At 38.8% G+C, this 24,972-nt stretch overlaps 1 protein-coding gene across 5 annotated transcripts in view; it reads right to left on the minus strand.

The window, feature by feature from the left end:
- The window catches only part of TPK1 (thiamin pyrophosphokinase 1), a 305,759-nt gene that overhangs the window by 40,040 nt on the left and 240,747 nt on the right, over positions 1–24,972 (minus strand). For all 5 annotated transcript variants that reach the window (XM_059850129.1, XM_059850119.1, XM_059850110.1 and 2 more), the window contains one exon: positions 24,195–24,306. In XM_059850129.1, coding sequence (XP_059706112.1) covers positions 24,195–24,306 — 112 coding nt within the window. The remainder of the gene's footprint in view (positions 1–24,194; positions 24,307–24,972) is intronic.

Raw genomic sequence — 24,972 nt, forward strand, 5'->3', positions numbered from 1 at the left:
CTTGTGTAAACACAGTGAACAGAAGAACTCTTTCCTGCATGCCTACAGCCCAAACTACAACTTAAAATATTCAGTGGCAATTTTTTTTCCCCTCCCAGAATATAAATTATACATTGGAATTGAAAGCACAGCCCATGCAAACACTGCAGTTTAAATAAAGAACAAGTGAGCTGTGGTTTGATTACAAGGTCTTAGAAAGTTTCACTTCAAAAGGCAAAAAAGCTTGTAAATTTAGCAAGACAAACTGAGAAAAAAAATACCTAAGACCAGCTTTGTGAAACCAATGGAGTCAGTATACTTCAAAATTTGACCTACAACTACTGTGTTTTCTCTCCAAGTATTCCAGCTTGCCTAAAACTCAGCAATTTCCATTCTACATACTAAGAAAACTTGCAAGATCAAAATATCTTAAGTACAAAAATCCAACAAGTTAAGAGTGATCCAGTTCTGTGCAGGAGGGATTTACAGGCGATTAACATAATAACCACCCTGTTACAAGCTATTAACCTAACCATCTCATCAGCTCACCAAATTCAGTTTTAATTACCAGTGCAATAGCAGTCATTGCCTTCAGACTTCATTATGCTGGGCACTGTGCAAAGAAAAACTAGACAATTGTCCCAGTCCTGAGAAAAACCTACCAATGTGAGGAACAGAGACAGTGAGATGTTGGGAAAAGAAACAAACCAACAAAGAGTGCAGCCTTCTGCCACAGTAACAAAGCACATCCAGTGACCCAGGCAGGAATATCAGTGGCACCATCAGCTCTGTAAAGAAACATTTACCAATAGATCTCTCAGCACTTAAAGGATGGCCAGTGGCATCACTTCTGTTTCTGAGCTGGAGAAAATGAAGCACAGAGAAGTATGCTTGGAGTTGCCCTGGGTAACCCAGCAGAACATGAGAAAATGCCTGTCTAGTGATTCCTAGTTCAGTTCCCCATTTACTGGACTAAGATGTTTCTAATCTAAAACATAATTGAAAACTTTATTGGAGTATAATAGAAAGGTCTTTTTCTTAAGAGGTCAAGTCCAGATAGAATATTGTAACAACTATCCAGAATACAGGCAGTGGACACTCATGACAACAGACACTCATGTTGACATCAGCTCATAAAAATTGCAGAATTTTATGATTGTTTATGCTGCTAAACACTTTGTAATTAATGATGTCTGTCTACCCCACTTCATAACTGTGAGATGTATGGGAATAACCCAGTGTTGAAGACAGTACTACTTCACACTGAAGGATCCTCCATAACTCATCTGAGCTTTCCCTCAGGTGACAAAACCACTCAGTAATTCCCAAGCCTTCAGCTGGTTAATTCTGGCAATAATTCCTTCCTCCTGCCTCAGACTGTAGACCTGTGACACAAATTAATTGTTAGTATCGTTAACTAAGGAAGTTACACCTTTGAATTGTGTACATGAAATTCTGTGTGCAGTGGCAAATCATCATGAAACCAGATTAAAAGGTAAAGCTGTCAGTTTAAAACCAAAGTGGAACAAAAATGTCAGGCTGACTTAATATATGAAAAAATAATCTTCAACACAACTTAATCCAGATACTGTCTTTTTTTTTTTTTTAATATAGCTATAACAAGGAAAAAAGTATATAGATTTGGATAACTTAAAAAGGATTTCCTGGGTTTAAAAATATTTTGTCACAAATGTGAACCCAAGATAAAATTAACATCTATGCAACACAAATAAAAATATACCTGCCTACTACTTAGCCATCCTGTCTGACATCTCTGTCCCTCTCCCTTACACACAGTGATAAATGTTTTAGATTCTCCAGTTAACTGAGGATGTGGTCTAATTTCAGAACAGATTAACAGTTCATCTTTAAAATTGCTAATAAACCAGCTGTGATAGCAACCTTTATGGGGATCTCTCTTGCTCCCCAATCTCCATTCCTGCTGAATACTGAGGCTGTGCAATGGTTTGCTTATTTTTCCTGCAATACTTCCTCTTGAAAAACAACATTCTGTAATGAGGAAATATAAACTACGGAGACCTATCACAAGACTTTTAACAATCTTCCCACTACTCAGGCTGCCCTGAGTACCACTCCGCTGAATAGTGTGAATTTATGTTAATACTGTCACTGAGGTTGGCTGGAAGATTCTTTAAGCACTTCTGATTTATGCCTCCTGCTTCTGAAGGAAAGTAAAACAAACAATGTTAAGGAAAGACCTGGTATTTACTTAACATTAAAACTTATTTTAAATACATGTTTTGGGTTTTAGGCAAACAACAATCTTAAGTGTTGATTCTAGAAGGTGGAAAATCTTATGAAAACAAGAAGAAACTAATTTTATGTGAATGTAAAATTAAAATGGAATACTAACAGACATTCTGGGTCTCTGAATTACTGGGTTTTTCTCAAAACTGCTTAAAACAGCAGCAGTGATACAATGTACTTGGAGTTTATTCTCATCCTAGAATTTCAGTGTGCTTTTCTAAATGCTAATTAATTAAACTTCAAAAGGCTCCTGTGAGATACAGTAGGTAAGTATTATTGTACCTATTAAGCACATATAAACCAGAGTTATGATGTTTAATTACATTCAGAGTTGTTTCTTTTTAAATTGATTTTCCTCTATAAAAGAAGATGCTGATGGTCTATTACTTTTAGGACAGGTTTTTATGAGTTTAGTTTTTAATAGGCAACATTTCACTGCACCTATGCTTGCACATGCATGCATTCATTTAGAGTTTAAAAATACACAGCCAACCAATGTTACCAGCTGGTAACATTCTATACAATTGGTTTGAGAGATAAGGCTTAAACCAGAACTAGGAGTAGTTAGGGGAAAAGGCACATGGATCTCACCAGATGTCTCTTTTCCCCTTGGTTGTAATTTTGGTAACTTCCCAACCAAATTCAAAGGTAACAACAACACCTCCCCTTCACATAATCTAGGAAGTCCTGACATAGCTAGAGTATTTCCCAGGGAAATATTGTTCTAACCTCTAAATATTGACTATAATCATGAAAACACAAAACTTCTGAAAGTATTTGTGTTTATCCTATTTTAACGTTCTGTTACCCAACTAAATCAACCACTGCTTCTTCCAGCATTCTCACATCAGGAGCATTAGGATGGTTTGTGTCTGGGCTGGATGTTGCACATTGCATGTTGTTAAGTTATATGCAGCCAAGGACAAAGCAGTCAGGCAGGATTACCTGCTGCTGCTCAGGCACTCACTTTGAAGGAACACACAACCAGTGCTGAACAAAACCCGATACCACCTTAGTCCATGTGCTCCAAAGTGAAATTATGCTCTGCAGAAAGTGGTGCCTTCTCATCAGTTTTCAATTTAGTTTGAAGTTCAGTTTTGTTGAGTATCCCCTGCTGGCTCCCAAGTCTACATTCTATTTAAGTTCCAGAAGGACAGAATATATTTAGTAATTATCTAATTGTAATAACCAATTGCTAAGCCTTTCAGGAGCAGATGGAATAATAAATATGTATGTGTTCCAAAACTAAAACACACAAGGCAATGTAATTCTACTAATAATTAAGTTTGCTTTGATACCATATGTCATCCAGTAGTATCAGACAACCTGCATCAGGAGGATTTGATTTCTTGCATTTGGTTGTTCAAGAAGCAAATTCTCTGTGAAGCAGAATCTCAGAACCTGTTTTGCTTTGCCTCTGAGTCTCCAGAGTATCCATGTAATTATCACTGTGATTGTCATTCCCAGCCAGATTAGTGACAGTGGAGACTGAAGTGTCATCTGCAGGCTATGGCAAAAGCTGTCTATTTGAATCAGCTCTACTAGCTCTAGTGAACCTTGATACAAGAAGGCAGAAGGTCTAAATACTTAGTACCATAATGTAATGCATCTTTCTTTCCAAGACAAAACACTGTGTTTTCAAGAAATGGGATGATTTTTCATTTTCTGAAGCAATACAATCAGCAGCTTGGAAATTTCCTGCTAGTGCAGCATGTTAGCTGAACTCCTGATTAGAAGGCAGGAACTTCCATATCATCTCTTCCCATCAATTTCTTTTCAATTCATCACATGGGAAAAATCACTTTTTTCAGGTCACTCATTGCATATCAATTTTCCAACAGGGGCAACTTGATTCCTGAAACCCAAGACTTTTCACTATCCTGCTGAGCAGAGCACTGCCTTTATTTCCCACAAAGGAACTCCTAACGTTCTGTAAGGGGTTCATGAGACTGAACCATTCATGTTTGTTTTCTGACTTGCAAGTCACGGGCCATTTCTCTTCCAAGACAAGATTGTACCTAAATGGTGGCTAGACAGAGTAATTTAGGCTACAGAAGCATAAAGAACAGGCAAATATGTGATGAGAATGGTGTTATTCATGCAACCCGAAGTAACACTGCAAAAAGGCAGTTACATCAGAAGCACTACTTTTGGACTAGAGACTGGATCTGCTCAAGGTCAGTCACCTCTCTACTTCCCACCTAGGACTTGTGGTAGAATCACCATCCCTGAAAGTATTAAAAAAATGAGCAGATTTGTGGCCCTTTGTGATTCAGTTCAGTTGACACAGTGGTATTCAAAGGCTGGACTTGATGATCTTGGGCCTCTTTTCCTGCCTTAATGATTCTATGGTTCTGTGATGAGGTATTTCCCCTCAGGGGATAAGTTTTGGCAAATAAGCTTTCTGCCAGAATTAGATGTCGCAAACAGAAAAAAAAAAAAAAAGCGATTATCTACTTCAAACCAAAATTTAACATTAATTACTTGAAAGTATATTACTCTAAATATTATATAATGAAATCACCCTGATAATCTGTAACTCTGTAACTCTCATGTTACTTTTATATATATATATATATATATATATATATATATATATACACACACACATATATATATGTCTCCATCCACAAGAGACTATCTGGGTTTATTTTCCTTTTGTTTTTCTTTTTGTCTTTTCTTGTGGAGAACAGACTGCACACATTCCAGACTGAAGGGAAAAAAAAAATAAAGGCAGAACTCATATCCATAACACTTCTCTTCTGCATACAGGAAAAATTCACAACTCTTTGCTGGATATTACTTCAATTAATTTCTACATTAGCTCAGGAATGCTTTAGTCAAACCATCTGAATGAAAAATCAGACTGAAGAGAGAAGGTTCTCTTTTGCATGGTGATGGCTACATTTATCGATGTGAAGGATATCATCCACCTGATGTTCCCTGGAGACAAGGTGCTAAAAACCAGGCTTCTTTAGAAAGATGTGAAAAATTACACACTTTGCTTTGTATAGCATAATTCAATTACCTTTCTAAATTTGAACTTGAAATATTTTACAGATTAGATGTAAACTCAAGACAAGGAAGTTCAAGACAAACAAGATCTTGAAATTTTGGTTATAACACAACAGGCTAACAATCACAATGACCAATCAAACTGCAAATTAGGGCATCAGATGACCCTGCCACAAAAAGTGGTATTTACTTCAGAATAAAATAAAAATGCAAATACTGGATATTGTTAGTAAAATGTGCAAAGATGTTTCACTCACCTTCCTCTCCCATTACCCTGTATATAAATGTTATGTAGTAACATAAAAACCACAAAGTTATAATGGCAGCCATAAGAATTCTGGAACCTTATGCTCCTGCCAGCTGCTACTGTATCTGCAGCTAAAGAAAGAGACATTACAGTCTTTAGAAAGCACCATCAAGTGGCTATTATACTGTAGTTTTACCTTTCAAGTCAGTGATGCAACATGTCAGGAAGGTATTGATGGAACTTCCAAACTGCAGTTTCAGTCTAAAACTGATTCACATAAAAAACACAACTCTAAAAGCAAACATGGGCTAGTCAAAAGCCTAGTTTGTGGCTATATTCTGCCCAAAAGCATTCCCTTTGAGCCAGCAGAGATTATATATATTAGAGAAGATACAAATGGGATGAATTTGAAGAGAATTAAAAGTAATTTAATTCTTTCTCAAAGAGGGCTTAAGGAAAGCAGTGAGGAGTTTCCACCTGTCAGGCGAGATGCTATGAATGCACTTATGGTCAGCAACCACAGCATTTGATGAAAAAGCAGCAGACAACTGCTTTCAGGTAGATGAAACTACCACTACACTTACAGCTTGAGACCTTAAGCACTCTCGTAGCTTCATACTCTGTGATATGTGCATTTACTTACAAGCCTCTGGCAGGGAAGCAACAACTGCACCAGTTTAAAAAAAGCCCAACCAAACAAAACCAATCAAAGGAACGCAAACCCTTTCCCTTCTTAAAGAGAAGAACATTGAAAGAGTCTGAACATTCAGCAGAGTGTATGAAGGGAAGTCATCTTGTTCTCTGCTTGAGAATCCACACTTCCATAAACCCACTTCCACTGGTGCCCACAGATCTACAATAGCACCTTTAGAAAACCTAACTAGAAAACAGGTTTTCAAGTAAAGGAGAAAAGTCCTACTCTGAAACCTTTGTAGCCAAAGCCCATTAAAATGCCAAGGCAGACTCCCAATTGCAAACTGAGTTTGACAATTTAGCAAGCAATCAGAGGCAGTATTTTACAGCTGCAGGAGCAGAAAGAGCCTAGAGATAGTAAAAACACGTAGCTGGCTAGATGTTTTCAGCAGAGATAAACACATATTACTGCCACAGTACAGGTGGTACATTGTACAAGGGAATGCTCTCTGACAAAGGGCATATAATTCTAGTCCTCTGTCCAAGAAAGGATAATTTCAATTTAAAAGCTAAGTCCCTAATCTGGGTAGAGGACAAAACAGCTTGGAGAGAAGCCCATACGGAAGAACATATTTGTGCTCTCAGGAGGGCTCTGTAGGCCAAAGAGCACAAAAGCAGCCATTGTTGTCATCCCAAGGATTTATCTTGCTAGGACAAGAGGACCCTCAACAATGGTCCATAAGAGGTATTTAGGAAAGAATTTTAAAAGACCAGGCAATATGGAGCAGTATTTTTCTCAGCACACCCTTGCTCAAAAACCTGCAGCTTAGGGATTTCTTGAAGTGGAGACTATATCACCGTTTGCTATGGTTCACAGTATTCTGTGGCAGTGCTTTCCAAAGCCCAGCTGAGCCTTGTGCAGTGGAGTATGGCTGAGCATTGCACAGCATGCCTCCTTGAAGGAGCAAAGACTTGAATCAAGTGAGTCATGGACCTAAATTTCCCTCTAGGAATCCCCAACACAAGACAATTTCTGTTCTTGGGTGACAAGTTATCTCAAAGCCTACCTGAGAATATGCTGGTGCTCTCACCCTGGTAACTAATGGTTAAAGCACTGTTGAAATGGAGACCAAATACTATGTTTGGCTTTTCAGCAAACCAATTTGAGCTCAATTTTTACACCCAATTTTTACTCTTTATGTTCAGGGATGAACATGCACAAAATAAACAACAGCTGACCATATATTCTAAGAGAAAGGCAGAGTTCCTAAATATGATTTTCTTAGATACACTTTGAAAACATTGACTATATGCAATAATATTACAAACACATAAGAACCCCCCTAAATATGAAAGAATTAATTCCTTTGTCATAATTTATTTCTATCATGATAAGAAAATAATCCCAAAGCCCAGGATATTCAGATTCCTACATTCTGATTAGCCTCCCTTACAATTTTGGAGGAGAAAAGTGCTCTGCACCTCAGTTTCCTCAACCAAGACATTTGGAATGGAGCAGTTTCTCACAAAGAAATGCTTTCCACACAAGGCAGTGCACTCACTATTGGTAAAGTGCCTGTAGAGGTGGCTGGTGGCAGGTGCTATGTAAGTGCCATGAATTACTTATGTTTCTCCACTTCCTCCTCTGTAAAGGAGGAAACTTGTCATTCCTCCTTTTATGAGCAAATGCAGCTGGGAGCTAAATACTCTGGTGACTCCAACTGACTGATTTGGTAGTGTTTATGCAAGTAAGCAGCAAGAGGCACTAAATCAGAGCATAAACAAATCTTAGGCTAAATGTGCAGATGAAAACCTAATACATACTAAAAATGGTATGTTCCTGAAATTAGTATTCAGTTGGCAAAGATCCAAATTTTATTTTCCTGTTTAATTTTCAAATAATTTCAGTACTAAAGTATAACTGCAGACTGCACGGGGAAAAAATACTCTAATGGTTATTTTCCCCAAATTTAGAAACCATCTGTTTTGAAGTTCTGTTTGGCTAAGCCAATTACAGGACTCACAGACCAGCTAAGTAGTTAAACACATACAGAATACCTTTTCTTCAGCGCCTTTAGCTGAGCTGTTTTGCATGGCACCTCCAATTTATCCCTTTTCAGTTCCCTCTGACATCTGTGTCTGGCGCTAGGGTAACGATCACATCGGGGTGCTCCACAAAGGTTAACACAGACAACAGCCTGGCAGCATTTCATGTGTAAGGAAACAGGACTACCATTTCTCTTGCATCTAAAAGGTCAGCAAAACACAACCTAATTCCCTTCTTTTGTACAAGTCCAAGGGCAGGCACATGGCAGAAAAGATGGCAAGTTCATTGTTAGTTCTACAACATCACAGGAAAAGTAACAGACGGATTTCAGCATTGCCAGTGAAGTGAACAGAGCAGGGAGTAGAGGCTGCTAATGAACTGGGCCTTTTCTTTGGTAATATCCTCCTTATTTTTTTCCTCAGTGAATAGAATAATTTATGTAGAATGAGGACTCAACCTGTAATTTAATTACCACAGGTTACTTTTTTGCATTGTATGATACACAAAGAGCTGATATTAAACTCAAGCTGCTGCAATAAAATTCCCTTTCGATTAATGTAACTAACAAATGTTGTTACTGTGATTAATAATCAGCAAATGGCAGGTGACAAACCAAATAGACTTACAGCACCATTAACAGTGCACAAACCTCTTATCCCACCCTGTTTTTCTAGAGACATGCATATTTATCTCCTTGTACCCATCAACTTCCAGTGATCCAAACACACTTGTTCTGTCCCAATGGCTCCCACAATGTGCGTGTAACACAGCCACTTTGTGGCTGTCAAATAAAGCATTACAAATGTCTCATCCATCCACAGGAGACAGGACACTGGAAAGTTGTGAAAGAAGGCAGAAGCCATGGGAAGCAATAGAAAAATGAAGAGAAATGGCATCTCCTCTTCTTTTGAGCAAGGGATCAGGGGGTCTTCCACACCATCATTCAACAGTGCTCAGCCTCCCCATCTCTACTTTTAGGCTCTCTACTGTAAACCTTGTACCCAGGCTCTGGATGTCAGCTGGCAGATGTTTGGCCCTCAGCCCGATGATACCAACGGCAAAGGGCACCAGTTCCTCAGGTAACAACTCTGTATTGGCCCTGCAATATTGGCCCTCTATACTCTTAAAAGCACTATAGTTTGAATCCATATTTCACCCATCATCAATTTTCCTCCAGACTCCATCCTCACTGAGTAAAAAGTGTTTACAACAGTATATAATGATAAACATATAAAGCCATCATCAATCATTTATCAGTTACAAATACTATTTGCATCTGTTTATCTAATCACAGCCTGCAGTAACTGCTGCACTTATGCAGTTCAAAACCGCTTTAAAGATGGAAATGTTGAGGATAACTACTACATAATTAACTTCACATTTTGTAGCACTCTGCTAACTCATATTTCTATCCCCTTTCAGTTTTAATGTATATTAAAGAAAGAGGAATTATTATTTACATACATCCCCATTCACCTACACAGTCACGTGAGCTGACTGTGACAGTGCAGGTGACAAATGGCAGACTAGTCTCATAAACTCTATTTAACGTGCAACTTCAGCTGTCTCAGACACTCAGACTCCCAGCACATCTCTGCTGCTACTTTAAATTCACTGAATTTCACATGTAACTATATAAGAAAACACAGACCTTTCTCTTTTTTCCTCTCCCTCTTCACCTGTGCAAGATCATCTCCCAAAAAATTATTTCATCTCAGCCCTAGATGTCAGAATCCATTCTCAGCCCTCCCTTCCCATTTCTGTTTTTCAAACCCACTAACTTGGAGGTGGCAAAAAGTGGGTCCTGAGCTAGTAACAGGTTAATGACCAGATGACTTGCCATGTTCAGGAGCCAAAAGAGGACAGGCAACAGTTTCTTCGGCAGGGACCACAATAACTTAATTTGCTATGTTATGTAAATAATAAATTCCTGAGAGTGGAAGGTGTAATACTTTGGTGCTCTTTCACTTCTTCTGTCTTTAAAAATAAATCCAGTTTTCTGCATCAAAATTAACATTTATCTGAAGATCACTCTGAAGACTTTGGGGCTTTAATCCAACTCTTCTTGCACTGTCATTTTAACCAGTGAACCATGCAAGCACACAACCACTGCTTAACAGCTTTCTCCACAGCATGTGCTTAGGTAACAATATGGGAAGACCCACTGCCCTTGACCCCCACATTTAAACTGACTCTAAACAGAGAGGACAGTTGATAAGGTGCCTTAACATACTTTATGTTCACACAACATGATCACAGATGGACTTTTTCCTCTCTGGCCCCTTTCCTCCTTTTTCCACCTCTGCCTGCCTGTCAGACTGCTGTGGTAGGTCATGTGGTTGCCAGGAAGGTTGGCTGCAGATGCAGCATTTCTAGAAATAGTTGCATTTTAAAAAAGACATCCCCCCCAACCCCCCAAATAATATGTGCTTCTGAGAGAAAGATAAGAGTAGCTATTGTTGTTGAAGCCTGGCCCATGGATATTGCTGATTATGACCAAAACAGATGAGAACACAAACCTCTCTCATCCTCATCCTCCAATGCTGCCAGCATTTGACAAAAACTCTGCATACTCTCTAGCCATTAATGCCGTCTGGCCTGTGACAAAAAAATGAAAAAAAACCAACAAAAACAACCCAACCAAACCCCCCCATATAATGTAAGAAGTGCAGGTTACATAGCCTGCTCTGTAGATGGCACTGTATATTAAACAATGATTTTCTTCTTTTTCCACAGTACCATTTGAAGAAGATAATAATTCAGATGCAGTCTCTTACACTCACAGAATATGCATTTATTTTAAATCAGGAATCATTCCATGGTAATAGCTTTCAACTGTACCTCCAGAAGTCACCTCCCATTTGCAATTAATTATGTTTATCCCTGCAGTATGTGACTACCAGTAAGGACAGAGACCCTGTGTAGTCCCTGCCCCAAAGAGTTAACAAGATAAGCAGTAGGACAAGTGAGGCAGTATACTACTGAGACATAATGATGTATTCCAGCCACACTGCTGGATCCCCAGCCTGGTGTGCTACCCACTGAATCAGCAAGTGGTGCTGTGCCATGACAACAACAGAAGTTTTTGGGTTGATTTTTTTTTTTTTGTTTGCTTGTGGGTTTGTTAGTTTTTTTAAGAGACTGTCTTCATTATTTGTAACTTTTAAAGAATTTGTTGAAACTGGCATGAGAGCAGAGAGAACACAAAATTGGCAGAGAAACTCAGGAAGCATGGGTACCAAACCCAGAGTGACAAACATCTAGGGAATCATTACTCTGGGAAGTTAGAGAATGGCATAAACTGGAAAGAGTGAATCTCTCAACAGTCAGTAAAATTCTTTTGAGATTATGTCAGCTGGGAAACTAAAGTAATTATGGTATTAAAAGGAACACAAGCTAATTTACAAATTCACTGACAACAATGTTTTCTTGAGATATTTGGGATGTAAAATTAATTGCCAGCAGCAGAGTTCTCAAAAATCCAAGACAAGTCTTCAATGGTCCAGAACTATGCTAACATAAACACACAGGCTAACAAAAGGCAGCAGCAAAAACAAAGTGGCACACACAAGCTCTGAATAACTAACCAACCTTTCTACTGTACACTGCAAATGAGCAGTATAAATCTCTACAGAAGCTCATAAAAGAAAGCTGTCTTTCAGGATGTTGCCAGCTTTTGTTGATTTGCACTCACCAAAGGAAGAGTTTGCTGGATTTTGGAACGTTAAAAGGTAAACATAACTACACTTCATATTTAAAAGTAAAAAAAAAAACCAAACCAGAACAATACCAAACTATTCTAGTACAAAAAGATTTATGTCATAGCATTTCACATGATGGGAAAAGCACTCCCTGTTCCCCTAGAAAGGGCCTTGTATTGGCTGCATACATGGTTTCAATTTGGAAAATCTTGCTTCACGTATGGCAGAGAAAGATACAAAAGTGTGTCAAATTTGTATAATGGCTAAAAAAAAAAAATTAAAAAAAATCTCATATCCTCTGTGGTTGATTTACTGCATCATAAGTGTTTTGTTCTCTAACAGCTATACCAGACATGTACCATATTCTAACATTTTTGGCTATTCATGAAAAGTTTATGATTGTTTAAGGATTTTGGTAGGTATCCAGAAACCCTTTTCTCCAAAATTCTCATATAAAAAATTTACTTGATACATGGACTTGACAGCTGTACTGGTAGGAAACCACAACTGCTGAATTACAGGTAAAGAAACCAGATGTGAGAAATATTTCAAAGTCATTTGTCTTTCCATGTCTTCATACTTTGCCCAGGCATTCAACAGTAAAATCGGGAGGAATCTGTGTAAATTACTACAGTCAACCATCAATACATAAAAAATGAGCAGAACTAAAAAAGGGAGCTTTTTAGCATTGGTGAGTGAGAAGAGAGATTAGAATAGGTACAAGCCCAGGCAGCTAACCCTGGAAATTGAGATTAAAGTCAGTACCACCTTATTTTACATACAGAAAAGCCTTTCAGCCATTTTTGAACTTCCACTTCAGAGTCTGACTTGTAGTAAGTACTTCTGCATATTTAACTCTACCCACTGAATAATCCCTTTATATTCAATGGAACTAGTAACAAGTATAAAAATGCATGAATGCCTAAATCTTCTGATGAATTCGGGGCTTAAGTAACTCTAGTAAGGAAGGGACAGAGGCACTTCCAGATTAAAATATTAATATTAAAGTCAGTGTGCAATTCTCCCACTAATTCCACAAGCTTGGTATTAAGCTCTAAGATTTTCATAAAACATGAATTCTTCAATATATACTGGATATACAGCCTAAACAACTGTGTTTACAAGGTGTGTTTACAAGGGTTTTAGAATGATTACTCGGGAATAAATCTGGAAAATGTACTTTATTTGTGCTGGTCAAAACTATTCATAAATTCGTCAGGTCAAATGAAGCTCATCCTGTTAAAACCTCTTAAATCATATAATGAATTGCTTCCATGCCAGACACACTTGACCCAGCTTACACATGATTTAGATCACATTTTTAAAATGAAAGCTTTTCTATTATGGAACAAAAGAATGAAGTAGATAGGAAGAAAGCATGGAATAATTAATTATTCTTCAAGTGGAAAATAAATGTGAAATAAATGGAAAATTAGTTGTGCCTCTGTTTCAACTGACTAGACCCAACAGAATATCTACTATATCACGTAATTATTATTAAACAATGCCTGGAAATGTAACACCTGTTAAAAACAAGAATGTTAATATTTAAGCTATCATTGTCCAGTTTCAAAATGCACAAAAGAAATAGCCTGATGAAAGCTGATTCATTCATGCCACAGCTTTTAAGTCTATATTGAACTTTCAAAAGCATAATTCTGATTCATGAAATCAAAGCTTTCTATATTTGTGTAATTTCTCTTTTTAATTTGCTTTTTTCCTGGTTTGTTTTTATAAGCAAAACAAACTCTATCTCTCCAATTCTGCTTTAAATCAAGAAGCAAGCTCCTGATGAGTGTACACGAAGCTGATTAGAAAATTGCCTTATAAACAGCATCATTAAGTGGCCTGTCAATCAGCAGTGATACAGTGGTATTGCTGGTGTCTCGGTAAAGTACAGTCATGCCCCATGCTTGGGAAACTTAAATGTACAGTTCTGAGATTTCTCTTTGGCAATTAGATGATAAACGCTGTGTTATAACGCTTAACAGCTTGAGAATATATTTATCACATACTGTATCTGCAGAATACAGAAAGAAAAAAAACTTCATTGAAGCTGAGTTTCTTAAGATGCTGTTATAAAGGAATCCCCTAAGTTGAACTGAAAGCTCGTAAAAGAGGAGCCTTTTTTCGGGTTTTTCAGGAGTGATGCCATAGGAAAGCTATACAGATTTTAGGATCTCTTGACATTCATTCCAGTGCCATTTATTTGTATTTACTGTTTGGTTTATGACTTGTATTATCACTTAAAATATACTAAAAATACTTGGAACTTTTGAAAGATTTAGGGTTTTTTCATATTAAATACAAGTAAAAGCTTCAAAATGTACATAACAGGAAAGTCTGCTGCCACATGCTGACCTAAACTTCTATAGATACAATGGGACATGCTACATATGCTTTACCTGTCAGCTGTATATGAACCCATATTCATCTGGAAATAATGGAAGACAACTCTTAAGAAATGCTGAGGCTGCAAAATCATGGACTTGAGAACAAGGGGATGCCAGAATTAATGTTTGCCTGTGCAATTTTAATGCAGTTTCTTTGGCCTTCATCCTTTAACACAGTCCCATTAACCAAGCAGGCCAGATTCATTTTGGCAAACAGTTTTATCTTAACTGACACCCTCTGAGTCCTAATTAAACATAGTGCTCTTATGCTTTATTTACTGTATAAACTGCATTGAATGCATGCATGCTGAATTCCTCAAGGGTTTGTGTTGCTCATTATGATAGAATTGATGATACCATTGGCCCATGTGAAACTGTTCAAGAGCAATGACACAGACATATTACCATCTTATGTAGTATCTTAAAGATGATAGTAAAGCTTTCATTTTGGAGTATCCTGCACTTTACAGAACCAAGGCAGAGCTCTCAGGAATGTTAGGGTGCTGAAAACACAGCTTGAGTGCTAAGAGAAATGACTAGCTAACTTGCAAGTAGATAAAGTACCTGCATAGAGTAAACACTCCCGACAATTGACTGCCTGAACCACAAGAAAATCAGCAGTGCTTCACCTTATTCTTCCCAGGTGTCTCCACTCCTGCAGGGGGAAAAGCTGAGGTTGTACATACCTGCACTCTCTATTGTGACTGCAGATTCATTCCTAGAGAACACACCTGGGACACTGAGTGATGCCAGTGCCTCAAATCTGTAAGTACCGTGACATCCAAACACTAATTAATTTTATTTATCTGTTTCTGGTTTTTCCTTAGTTTCAGTCATGAATTAATATCCATAGGTGTGCAAGTTGTTTTTAAATCAAATGTCTAATGCTATCTTTTTGCTGTTGCATCAATACCTAGGCAGATCCTAGGGACACTGGGATGAATCACTTGAGCTTACCAGTTTACTGACAGTAGAAGTAGGTTATAATGCCTGGACAACAATGGAAAATGAGAGAGATCACAAACAGCAGAGAAATAACAAGACAGAAATTTATGTCTCAATTCAGTGCTTCAAAAAGGAAGAGGGCACCAGTCTACTTAAAACACCCCCATTCTCATTTTCTCAATCTCTGTATTCATGTCTTTGTGTATTTTGATGTTATCTGCCTTTTCTCCAAAACATGTTTCTAATCCTGAATGCAATCTCACGTTGCTATTCTGCCACTTTCTCTTTTTTCTTTACCTTGACTTGGCTTGACTCACCCCTGCCCTATGAATTTACTGCCCCAAAGAAGTCACAGCTGCTTCTATGGCAAGACACAGAATCATCTATCAAAAATTTGTATTTTCCAACTCACCTGAAAACAACAGCTTTGCTTAGTGATGTGTAATTGGTATGCATGTCTAAATTAATAGTTCCACAGCCCACTCACTACAGTCAGTTGTTAATGGTTTATAAATTACACATCAGGATGCCATAAACAACTTACAGCCAAAATGTAAGTTTTTACAACACACAACAAAACTCAGTGATGACATCCACCAGACTTTCATCCTCTATGGAACTTGATACAACAGCAGGAAAGAAACACCTTTTCCACAAACATCTAGAGCTAAAAACTGGGAGAGAGCAGTGACCCCTCAGCTACAACATGCAAAATGTTTACAAAGGGAACAGTGAATGAAGAATTGAGACACTGTAGAAGAGATATCCAGGACTGTTTGCCATTAGGGTACAGGAATAGATCACTGCAGAGAAAATAATTTCCTTCAGTGTCATATTTTTGGGAAGAAGAGATCAATCACATACACTAGAATGTACTAAAAATGTAAACAGAACTAAAAGGTCTACAAACAAATTGCAAAGGAGGGGTCAATGCTTACCTACTTGAACAACCCCCCAAAAATCTAAATAGCACACATTCATTAATGGAGTTGTCACAGATAAACACATTTCATTCTTTAATTCCAGAATAGTCTAGCCAGATGTGATTGATTTGTCCTCCTACTGGTCCTTGCCCTTTTGTGGTTCTGCAGACATTGGGAACTGGCAATAACTCACCACACGCCTCAGAGAGCTTTTTTGTTTCTGGAAATCTCCAGGCAGCATGACATTTACATTTATTATGGCTGGTTCTGGGCATTTAAGGATGAAAACAATTAAGTATATTTGCAAGGGATGTGACAAACGGGCATTTGTACTCTGGCCAATTTTTCACTGACTTTCATTGAAGTACACCATTACATTCCAGCTTTGACTCTGCTGCTGTCTAAAAGAGATGATTTCCCAGTATCCATGTGGGCAGGCTGACTGATGAGAATGCCTTTAGGGTTAAATGTCATCAGTGTAAACTATGAGGTCTTTTTCTTGGATGAATTCAGCACCCACACTCACTGATGACAATTCAGAGTCAGTGCTGAAATCCATGGAGATAATTTGGACCCCCAGCAATCTAAAAGGCAGCTTTCTGGCTCTCTGCAGATGTGCCTCTTGCTCAGAAAGGTGTTCTGACTTTACAACAGGCATCCTTCAGTAGCAGCAGGTTGCTTTTCATTTGCATGTGACTTTTTGTACTCTCACCAATCTACAGCCACCAGAGTGATGAGGATTATCTGCACCAATGCTGGGCTGAAGCAGAGCACCCATCTCTTCATACCTCTGGGTTAGATTTACATTAGAAGCTGATGGAAGGGACTGAAGTAACAGAGGGGGGACGCAAGGTAAAGAACAGCATTTTGCTCTCCTGACAACCCTCTCCCCTCTGTATTAAAAATGAAATTAGTTTCCATAGTTGCAAAGTGCCACAACAATGTAACTGCACATACATAGGTTTCTGGTTGGGGGATGTGAAGTGAATTAACTGGGGACAGCCTGGGCTGCAGTGACCACACACAGCTGCAGTTTGCAGTCCTGAGATGTACAGGTCAGGCAAAGAGTGAAGTTAAGCTCTGAACTTTAGGAAGGCAAAATTCCAGCTCTTCAGAGAGACAGTCTGTGGGATCCCTTGTGAAACTGCCCTCACAGACAGGTGAGGAGAGTAGAGCTGGCAGATCTTTAAGGAAGTCTTCCATAGAGCACAAGCTGGCAATCCCCAGGAGCAAGAAATTAGGCTGGAAAAACAAGAGATGGGCATGGCTGAGTAGGGAAATGCTGGTGCAATTAAAGGGAAAGAAGCAAATGCACAGACTGTGGAAACGAGGACAGGAAACCTGGGAAGAGGACAGAGAAGAAATATAGCTCATGAAGGCAAAGGTGAAGCTGAACCTGGCAAGGGATGCAAGGAATAACAGCAAGGGCTTCCACAGGTCTGTTAACCAGAAAAGGAAGGTCGAAGAAGGTGCACCCACCCCCAAAAACAGTGGTGGAACACATAACAATGGATGAGAAGCTGAGGTGCTCAATACCTCTTTTGCCACAGTCTTTGTGCCAACCTCTCTTCCCAGTCCTCTTGAGTGGATGGAGAGCAGGATGAGGACTGGGAGACAAAGTACTTCCCACTGTAAGGACGGACCAGATTCCTGACTATCTAAGGAACCTGAATATACATAAGTCTACAGGACCTGAAGAGACACATCCCAGAGTCCTGAGGGAATTGGCTGATGTAGTTGCCAAGACACTCTCCATGATATTTGAAAAGTTCTGGCAGTCAGGTGAAGTCTCAGGTGACTGAAAAAATGGAAACTTCATACCTCTCTTTAAAATGTAGGAAGTAGGACCCTGGGAATTACTGACCTGTCAGCCTCACCTCTGTGCCTGGGAAGATCATGGAACAGATCTTCATAAAAGCTGTTCCAAGGCACATGGAGGACAGGGAGGTGATTTGATACAGCCAGCACAGCTCCACCAAGGGCAAATCCTGCCTGAACAGCCCAGTGGTCTTCTATGGTGAGGTGACAAGATCAGTGGAGAAGGCTCCCCAGAGACCTGGTCAAGGCTACAGATGTCATTTATCTGGACTTCTGTAAAATGTCTTAGACATAGTTCCCCACAACATCCTTCTCTCCAAACTGGACAGGGATGGATTTGATGGGTAGACTGTTAGGTGGATAAGGAATTGATTGCATGGGCACATTCAAAGGGTGCTGGTCAATGACTCAGTCTCAATGGACATCATTGACAAGAGGTGTCCCCTTGAGGGACTCAGGAAACCCTATTTAACTTTGATATTTAATGGAACCTTTGCTATTTAATGTCTTCGTTAATGATGTACATGAAAGGGCTAAGCGCATCCTCCGCAAATTTACAGATGACACCGAACTGAGTGGTGAAGTTGACACAGCTGAGTAATGGGATGCCACCCAGAGGGAGCTAATTATAGCCTTCTAGTAGAAGCCCACAAGAAAGATGAAGAGAGACTTTTTCCAGGGTGATGCAGTTCGAGCGGACAACACTCTCAGGCATGGTGTGATTCTTTGGGTTACCCTGCACAGAGCCAGGAGCTGGATTTGATGATCCTGATGGGTCCATTCCAACTCAGGGCATTCTATTATGATTCTAAATGTCTTCAGTTTACTTCAGGATGGTATTACTCAGGCTTTGGAGAGTCATCTGCTCTGTGTACAGCTGTGCTGGAGTCTCTCTGGGATTTTTTTACTCTATTCCTTCCTGGCAATTACTGCCCATTACTGCTGCATAGAAGGATCATATATACATTCTCTATATGCCATCAAAGATGGCTTTCCAGCTGAGCTAAACTTACCACTGGAAGTGGTTTGAGTTTGTTCAGAACTAAGGTACTCATAGGAGTCCTTCTGTAAGTGGAGTCCCACAGCTGTAATGTTGCCCCAACAGTGTGATATAGAAAAGCATTTCTGTTTATCACCTTAAAGCAGCCTCTCCAAACTGAATGCCAGGGACCCTGCTACCTTACTAAAGAGGAGTTGGATCTGAATCCCTCTCCCACTAATTCCAAACATTTATTGAACTGTGTGGAAATGAACTGAATGTGTGACCTCAAATCCCCATTTCAAGCCTTTTCACAAAGTCTGACTGAGTTTTCAAGCTGCTGTTCAGCAAAAAAATGCAAGTACAGGCTTAGAAGCCCAGCACAACTGAGCTCTGTGTTCATCAGTCATTTAATGTACACCAAATGGTCTTTGTGGTTCAAAATAATTTTATGCAATGCTAAGCAAGGCCCTCATTTTTGCTGACTTGCAGTAAGCCAGTGGGATGCCAGGCTGCCACCATCAGAACATCTGCTTCATTGGAAAAGGATTTCAGCAGGCCATGCCTTGTAATAAATGATATGACCCTGGAAGGCTGACAGCAGCATTCCTGTGGGCAAACAGCTTGCCAAAGGTCAAAGCCACCCAACACTTTGGGACTAGCAACATCATTTCTGTCCACTCCACCACTACCCAGAGTCTTAGAGCTGCAATGGATAAGTGAAAAAATACATCACTGATAATATATCTTCTGCCAGTAAAGAACAAGAGAAGGGAGGGAAAGAGAGGAAAGCTGAGGAGAATGGGAATCCAGCTGTGAAGCTATTTACTCTGCCACTGAAAACAAAGCTATTCCCAGAAGCATCACTTAGTTTGCCTCACTAAGAACTGGGGTAGCAAAATGTGTGATGTACACTATTTCAGTTATGAAACAGGTTGGAGAGTGCTTATACAAACAGCCTCACTAGCATAGATACCTGCCCATTTTAATTTGCAACCTTTCCCAGAACAGTCCCTGACCCTCTTTCTTTTCTTTTTTTAAGAAATTACTAATTTTCTTTCATCTTTTAGACTATGAATTCTCCTAAAGCACAACTGCTTTTGTAAACTTTTTACTCAATTCACAATGTACCATCAATAAAAACCCAGTGAAGTAAAACAATGCAAAGATTTCAATTTTACCAACAATGTAAACAGCATCAAAAAGATTTGGGATCCTGTTCATCTACCTGTAGCATTAGCAGTCAGTGGATGCTCTGTTGCTACAGTTAGAGAAAGGTGTTGCTCCCATTGTTATTGCTATTGCCTTTTGAAGAGAAATGACAGTGGCATTCTTTTGAATGGCAACATTTTACAGCAATTTAACTTCCTGCCTAAAGAAGGCAAACTGGCATGAAAATTATCTGGAGAGCACAATCACATATACACAGAGTTGATCCATATATATATATATATATTGACATAAATATACATACACACACATATATGCTGGCATTTTCAGTACAGGCATCACATACAGCATACCAAAGGCCATAGGGATGAAGAATAAATTACTTGGCAAGATTATTTTCTAAAGTAATTTCACAGAAAAGGAACCATTTCCTAAAAAGCCTACCATTACCCTCCAACCTCTTCTTTGATGAGCACTGCAGCTGATTTCTGCCATCATTTTTATTTACCTTCCATGAAAGCACCACTGAGGACCTAATGAAGAATGCTGGTAGTTCTGGCATTATTGGATTTTTTTGTTACTTATTTATTAGACATGAGAGCTGTTATCAGCAAGCAGTCAGGTGAGTCAAATCAGACAAAGCATTATCTGATTCCTGTGCTGTAAATCAGATTTTAATAGAGAAAAGATCAGTATCCCTTTGGGAATGGAAAGAATATGTTTATAATGTGTTCTGAGTATGTGCTACACAATAGCAAGTATGAATAAAAATATTTTTTCTAATCAATTTTCCACTTTCTTCTCCAAGTTCTTTCACCCATAAGATGAGAACTAAAATAAATGAAAATTCTCTTTGTGGCAAGTGCTAGCAAATAATGAAGATAAGCATGCATAAAAGCATGCATACATGCTGTATTCTCAAACAGACATACAAAAAATAGTGAATTCTGTAATATTAAAAGCCATCATTGTTTCTCTGATAGCAGAATAACTTACAGATTTCAGGTTTATCTAATTCAGCCATTGAAATGAGACCTTTGGTAGCTTATTCTTAACCTCAATACAGCTTTTGTCCTAGGTATTTACACTTGTCTTTTTCTATTCAGAACCTATGAAGTATCATGCCAGCACCTGTACACTGGACACAGATAATGTTTGACTACCTCTTGAAGGCTTTACAAATTTTAATTGGCAGAGTAAACTAGATATGCTCAGGCAGAAATTGGTGTTAAACATCAAAAACCTTGATGCAAAGCCAGCTCTTTCTTGTACTGCAGTGTTATTTGATTTTTGATTTGCTGGAAATTACTGTTTGCAAAAATGAGGGCTTCCCTACCACCTAATGCATTGCTGTTTTAACTAAAATTCTGAAATTAGTTTACTGCCAAGATACCTAAATAACCTGAGAGCTCAAAAATTGCTTTTTAAAACCCAACTTGTTAGGTCACATCCAATTAATTCCATAACAAACTTGAGGAATAGGCCTTTCATGTCATGCTCAGCTTAAAAATTTAATTCCCTTTATGATTTACACATGAAAACGAATTTATAACCACAAAAATTATTCACTGAAGTTTGCAATATATTTACATGGAGGTTTACAAAGGTGTGTGCTCAGATTGCTGTTAATGAATGAACAGGTAAAGCTCTGCCATTGCCAGCCATAGCAGCAAGGCTGACACCCATATCACACTTCAGTTTCCATTCTTATTATTCTATTTCCTCCCACTTGATCCTCTCCTTCTCCATCCCAATTTACAGGAGGATTAATATTCTTTGAAGTAAGTGCAAAACTACAGGCAGCATAAAAGTCCAGTAACACAATGGAAATTAGTATCAAACTTTAACTATCAGGATGTAGATCCTATTTATTAGGGAAAAAATCAAACCAAGTCACAACTAACCACATGCTGTATTGAAGATATTGGTTTCCTTTTTGGGAAATGTAATTGCACTTCAATTTTTTAAGCAGTGTCTGAACAATAACATAATTCAATGGTTATTCTGCATTTGGATGAGTGAAAAGGTTGGCTCTAGTGGCTTGGGTAAGAAAGCAGTTTCAGTTTGTAATGGCCTTTATGTCTCAGATGGATTGAGGCTCTACAAGGAAGACCAGATTATTTTTTGGTTTTACATATATATCTGTGATTAATATGGAGAAATAAATGAAAGAACTACAACCTGGGAGAAACATGAGTACTGAGACTGAAAACAGTCTGTAACAGGATGCAATATATACATCGCTAAGAAAAACACTGTGAAGGTCTGCTCTCTTTCCTCCTGGAAAATAACAGCAATAAGGGCGGGGAGAAGCAGAGATGATGGTGTCGTGTTAAGGTGAAACAAGGAGGAAACAGTCACATAAATACTTTTTTGTCCCCCAGAAAAACAAACAAACAAACAAACAATGAAATTAACAGTATTAAAATCCCTGTAGGTCCATATACAGTTATGACCAATGTTTAAGAAACTGATATCTCAATCCAATCCTGGAGAGAAAAAATATTTGCTGCCATTTCATCTCCCCCCCCGCATCCTCCTCCAGCTGGCACAGCTGACTTGCAATCCCTTTCTCTTTAGCTTTAGTAGATCAGGCAATCATAATTCAGCAGCAACAAAAAAAGACCAGAAAGACCATCTTTAAAATTACCAACTTTCTAATACGCACCTTGCAAATCTGATGAAATTTATGGAATTAAACTGAAAAAATTATGTTATAGCTGAAAAATGGCTTTTTCAACTAATTCAAATCAGAAGAAAGGGCTGCAACCTCATTGTAACTACCATATTTTGATCCACACAAGTATTTTTCAATACAGCACAAGATTCAGAGATACTTCCTTCATTAACATGAGACTGGTTTGAGCTTCTTGCACCTCATTCTGAAGGACAGAACATTTTCTGAGAAATTAGTACCTCAGTGCAATGGGTCACAGAAGTTGCTGGACAACAGGAGATGAGCAGATGAAAATTCAGTATCATATATGTCAACTGTATTTATACATACAAATGAAAATATCTCTATTTCAAATTAAGGGAATGTCTCTCATGCAATATATTCAGCTCTTCCAATCCAGTGTAAAAGGACAGAAATGTTGCTAGCCAGACAGCCTTCATCTGGCAATTCTCTCACAATCCAAAACTAATGACACATTTATATATTTTATCATTAATGAGCTACTAATGCCTACCACCACCTTAAATGCACGTGCTCAAGCTGTCAGTGGAACCAGCAGATGTTCTGCTGGCTGGCACAGTGGGTCACTCACATTAATTCTTAGCCAGTGAAGGCACTGCACTGCAAACTGTGAGAACAGCATGCCCTTTCTGCATGGAATGGCTCTAAAGCCTGGACATGTCAATCAGACTGAGACTAGAGCCTCTCAATTACTGCTTTGCTCTCACTTAAGTTTTAATGAATGTTCATTGAAAATATCCCATTACTTTCCTGTGTAAATACATCCCAAATGACTCAGTGTGGGAGGAAGAGGGAGGAGGATGAAAGTTGTTTTGATTTTTTGGGTCATAAAACCTCCTTTCTCTACAGATAAATGTCCCTGGTTCTGGATCAAATGGACTCTTTTCCACTTTAAAGTAAGAAAAAGGCTTGAGTTAAAGTAAGAAAAAGGCATTCAGGCTTGAGAAATAGACAATATACATGAAGCAGTTCAGGGGAAGTGAGGTAGCTTTGCTAATCTGCATCCCGTTAGTATTTGTCTGTTGTAACTTTATGGTTTATAAGCAGGAATTTAGACACTCATGGCTTCTTCTCCCTGGAGGGCAATGTATCAAGATGGTAATGTATCATGACCTCAACAAATGTTCAGTTTGAAGAGCACAATGACTCCCAAATGGAAAATGTGTTTCTGCCTGTGAGATCTCAGGTTTAAATGCATTTCTCTTGCATTTTTTTTTTTTTTTTAAACCCCTTCATTTCCAGGAAAAAACCAGCCTGGCAGGGATTCAATGCCATGCTTCACCTTCACACTTGTAAGGCCCTTCATGACTGGTGAAGCTGCTCTAAAGACAGGGTCAGGAGCACAGCAGACCCCCTGTCCCAGAGGCGTCTCACTTACTGAGGTTCCACTTGAGCCCCGTGGTGGTCACACTCTCGCAGGGGCTCCCGATGGGGATGAGGCCACACCAGGGACCCTCCAGTCCCGTGTCCACATGCAGCTTGTGCTTGCCCTGCAAGACAGAAGTGTTTCTGCTGTCAGTGCTTGCCCAGATGCCATTTGATCCCAGACCTTGCAAACAAAAGAGGAGGCACTTGGGGACAGCTCCAGAACATCCCCCAAGGGCTCAGGAATATTTGGTTGCAGCAGGAAGTCAGGTCATTGATGTTTACAGAGGGAGGAGAGATGTGTGCTTAGGTTCCAGACCTTAGGGCTTTCAAAAGGTTGTTTCTAGGCTTTTCTAAGCAGAATCCAACTTTGCTTATTCTTCCCCAGCATTATTTGAATAGGTTCTTCTGTCAAACCTAGGCTCTTTATTCCTGTGAAATGAAGGTATCCTGATCCATTCACGCATTTTTTCCACATCTAAACAGCTGTGTTTCACTTCCTAAACAGTGCTAGTCAAAGCACCACTGAAGTGCTTCAATTATTTTGACAACATCTCTAAAATTTCATGTACTTCTCCAGGCATGTACTCTACCCAGAAGGAGGAATACATGCAGAAATTTAACTAGGCGCTAGAGAAATTAACCTAAATATTTAGAGTAACCTGCTTACACTAAATAATGACAAAACAGAAATTAAAACATTTTTTTTACATCCAAGACACATTTATCTAGTAACTAAAACATCCATGGGATGTAGGAGAAACAGCAGCTAATAATGATGATGTATATGT

The sequence above is a fragment of the Haemorhous mexicanus genome, chromosome 1 (genome assembly GCF_027477595.1).
Source record: "Haemorhous mexicanus isolate bHaeMex1 chromosome 1, bHaeMex1.pri, whole genome shotgun sequence".
NCBI classification, from domain to species: Eukaryota; Metazoa; Chordata; class Aves; order Passeriformes; family Fringillidae; genus Haemorhous; species Haemorhous mexicanus.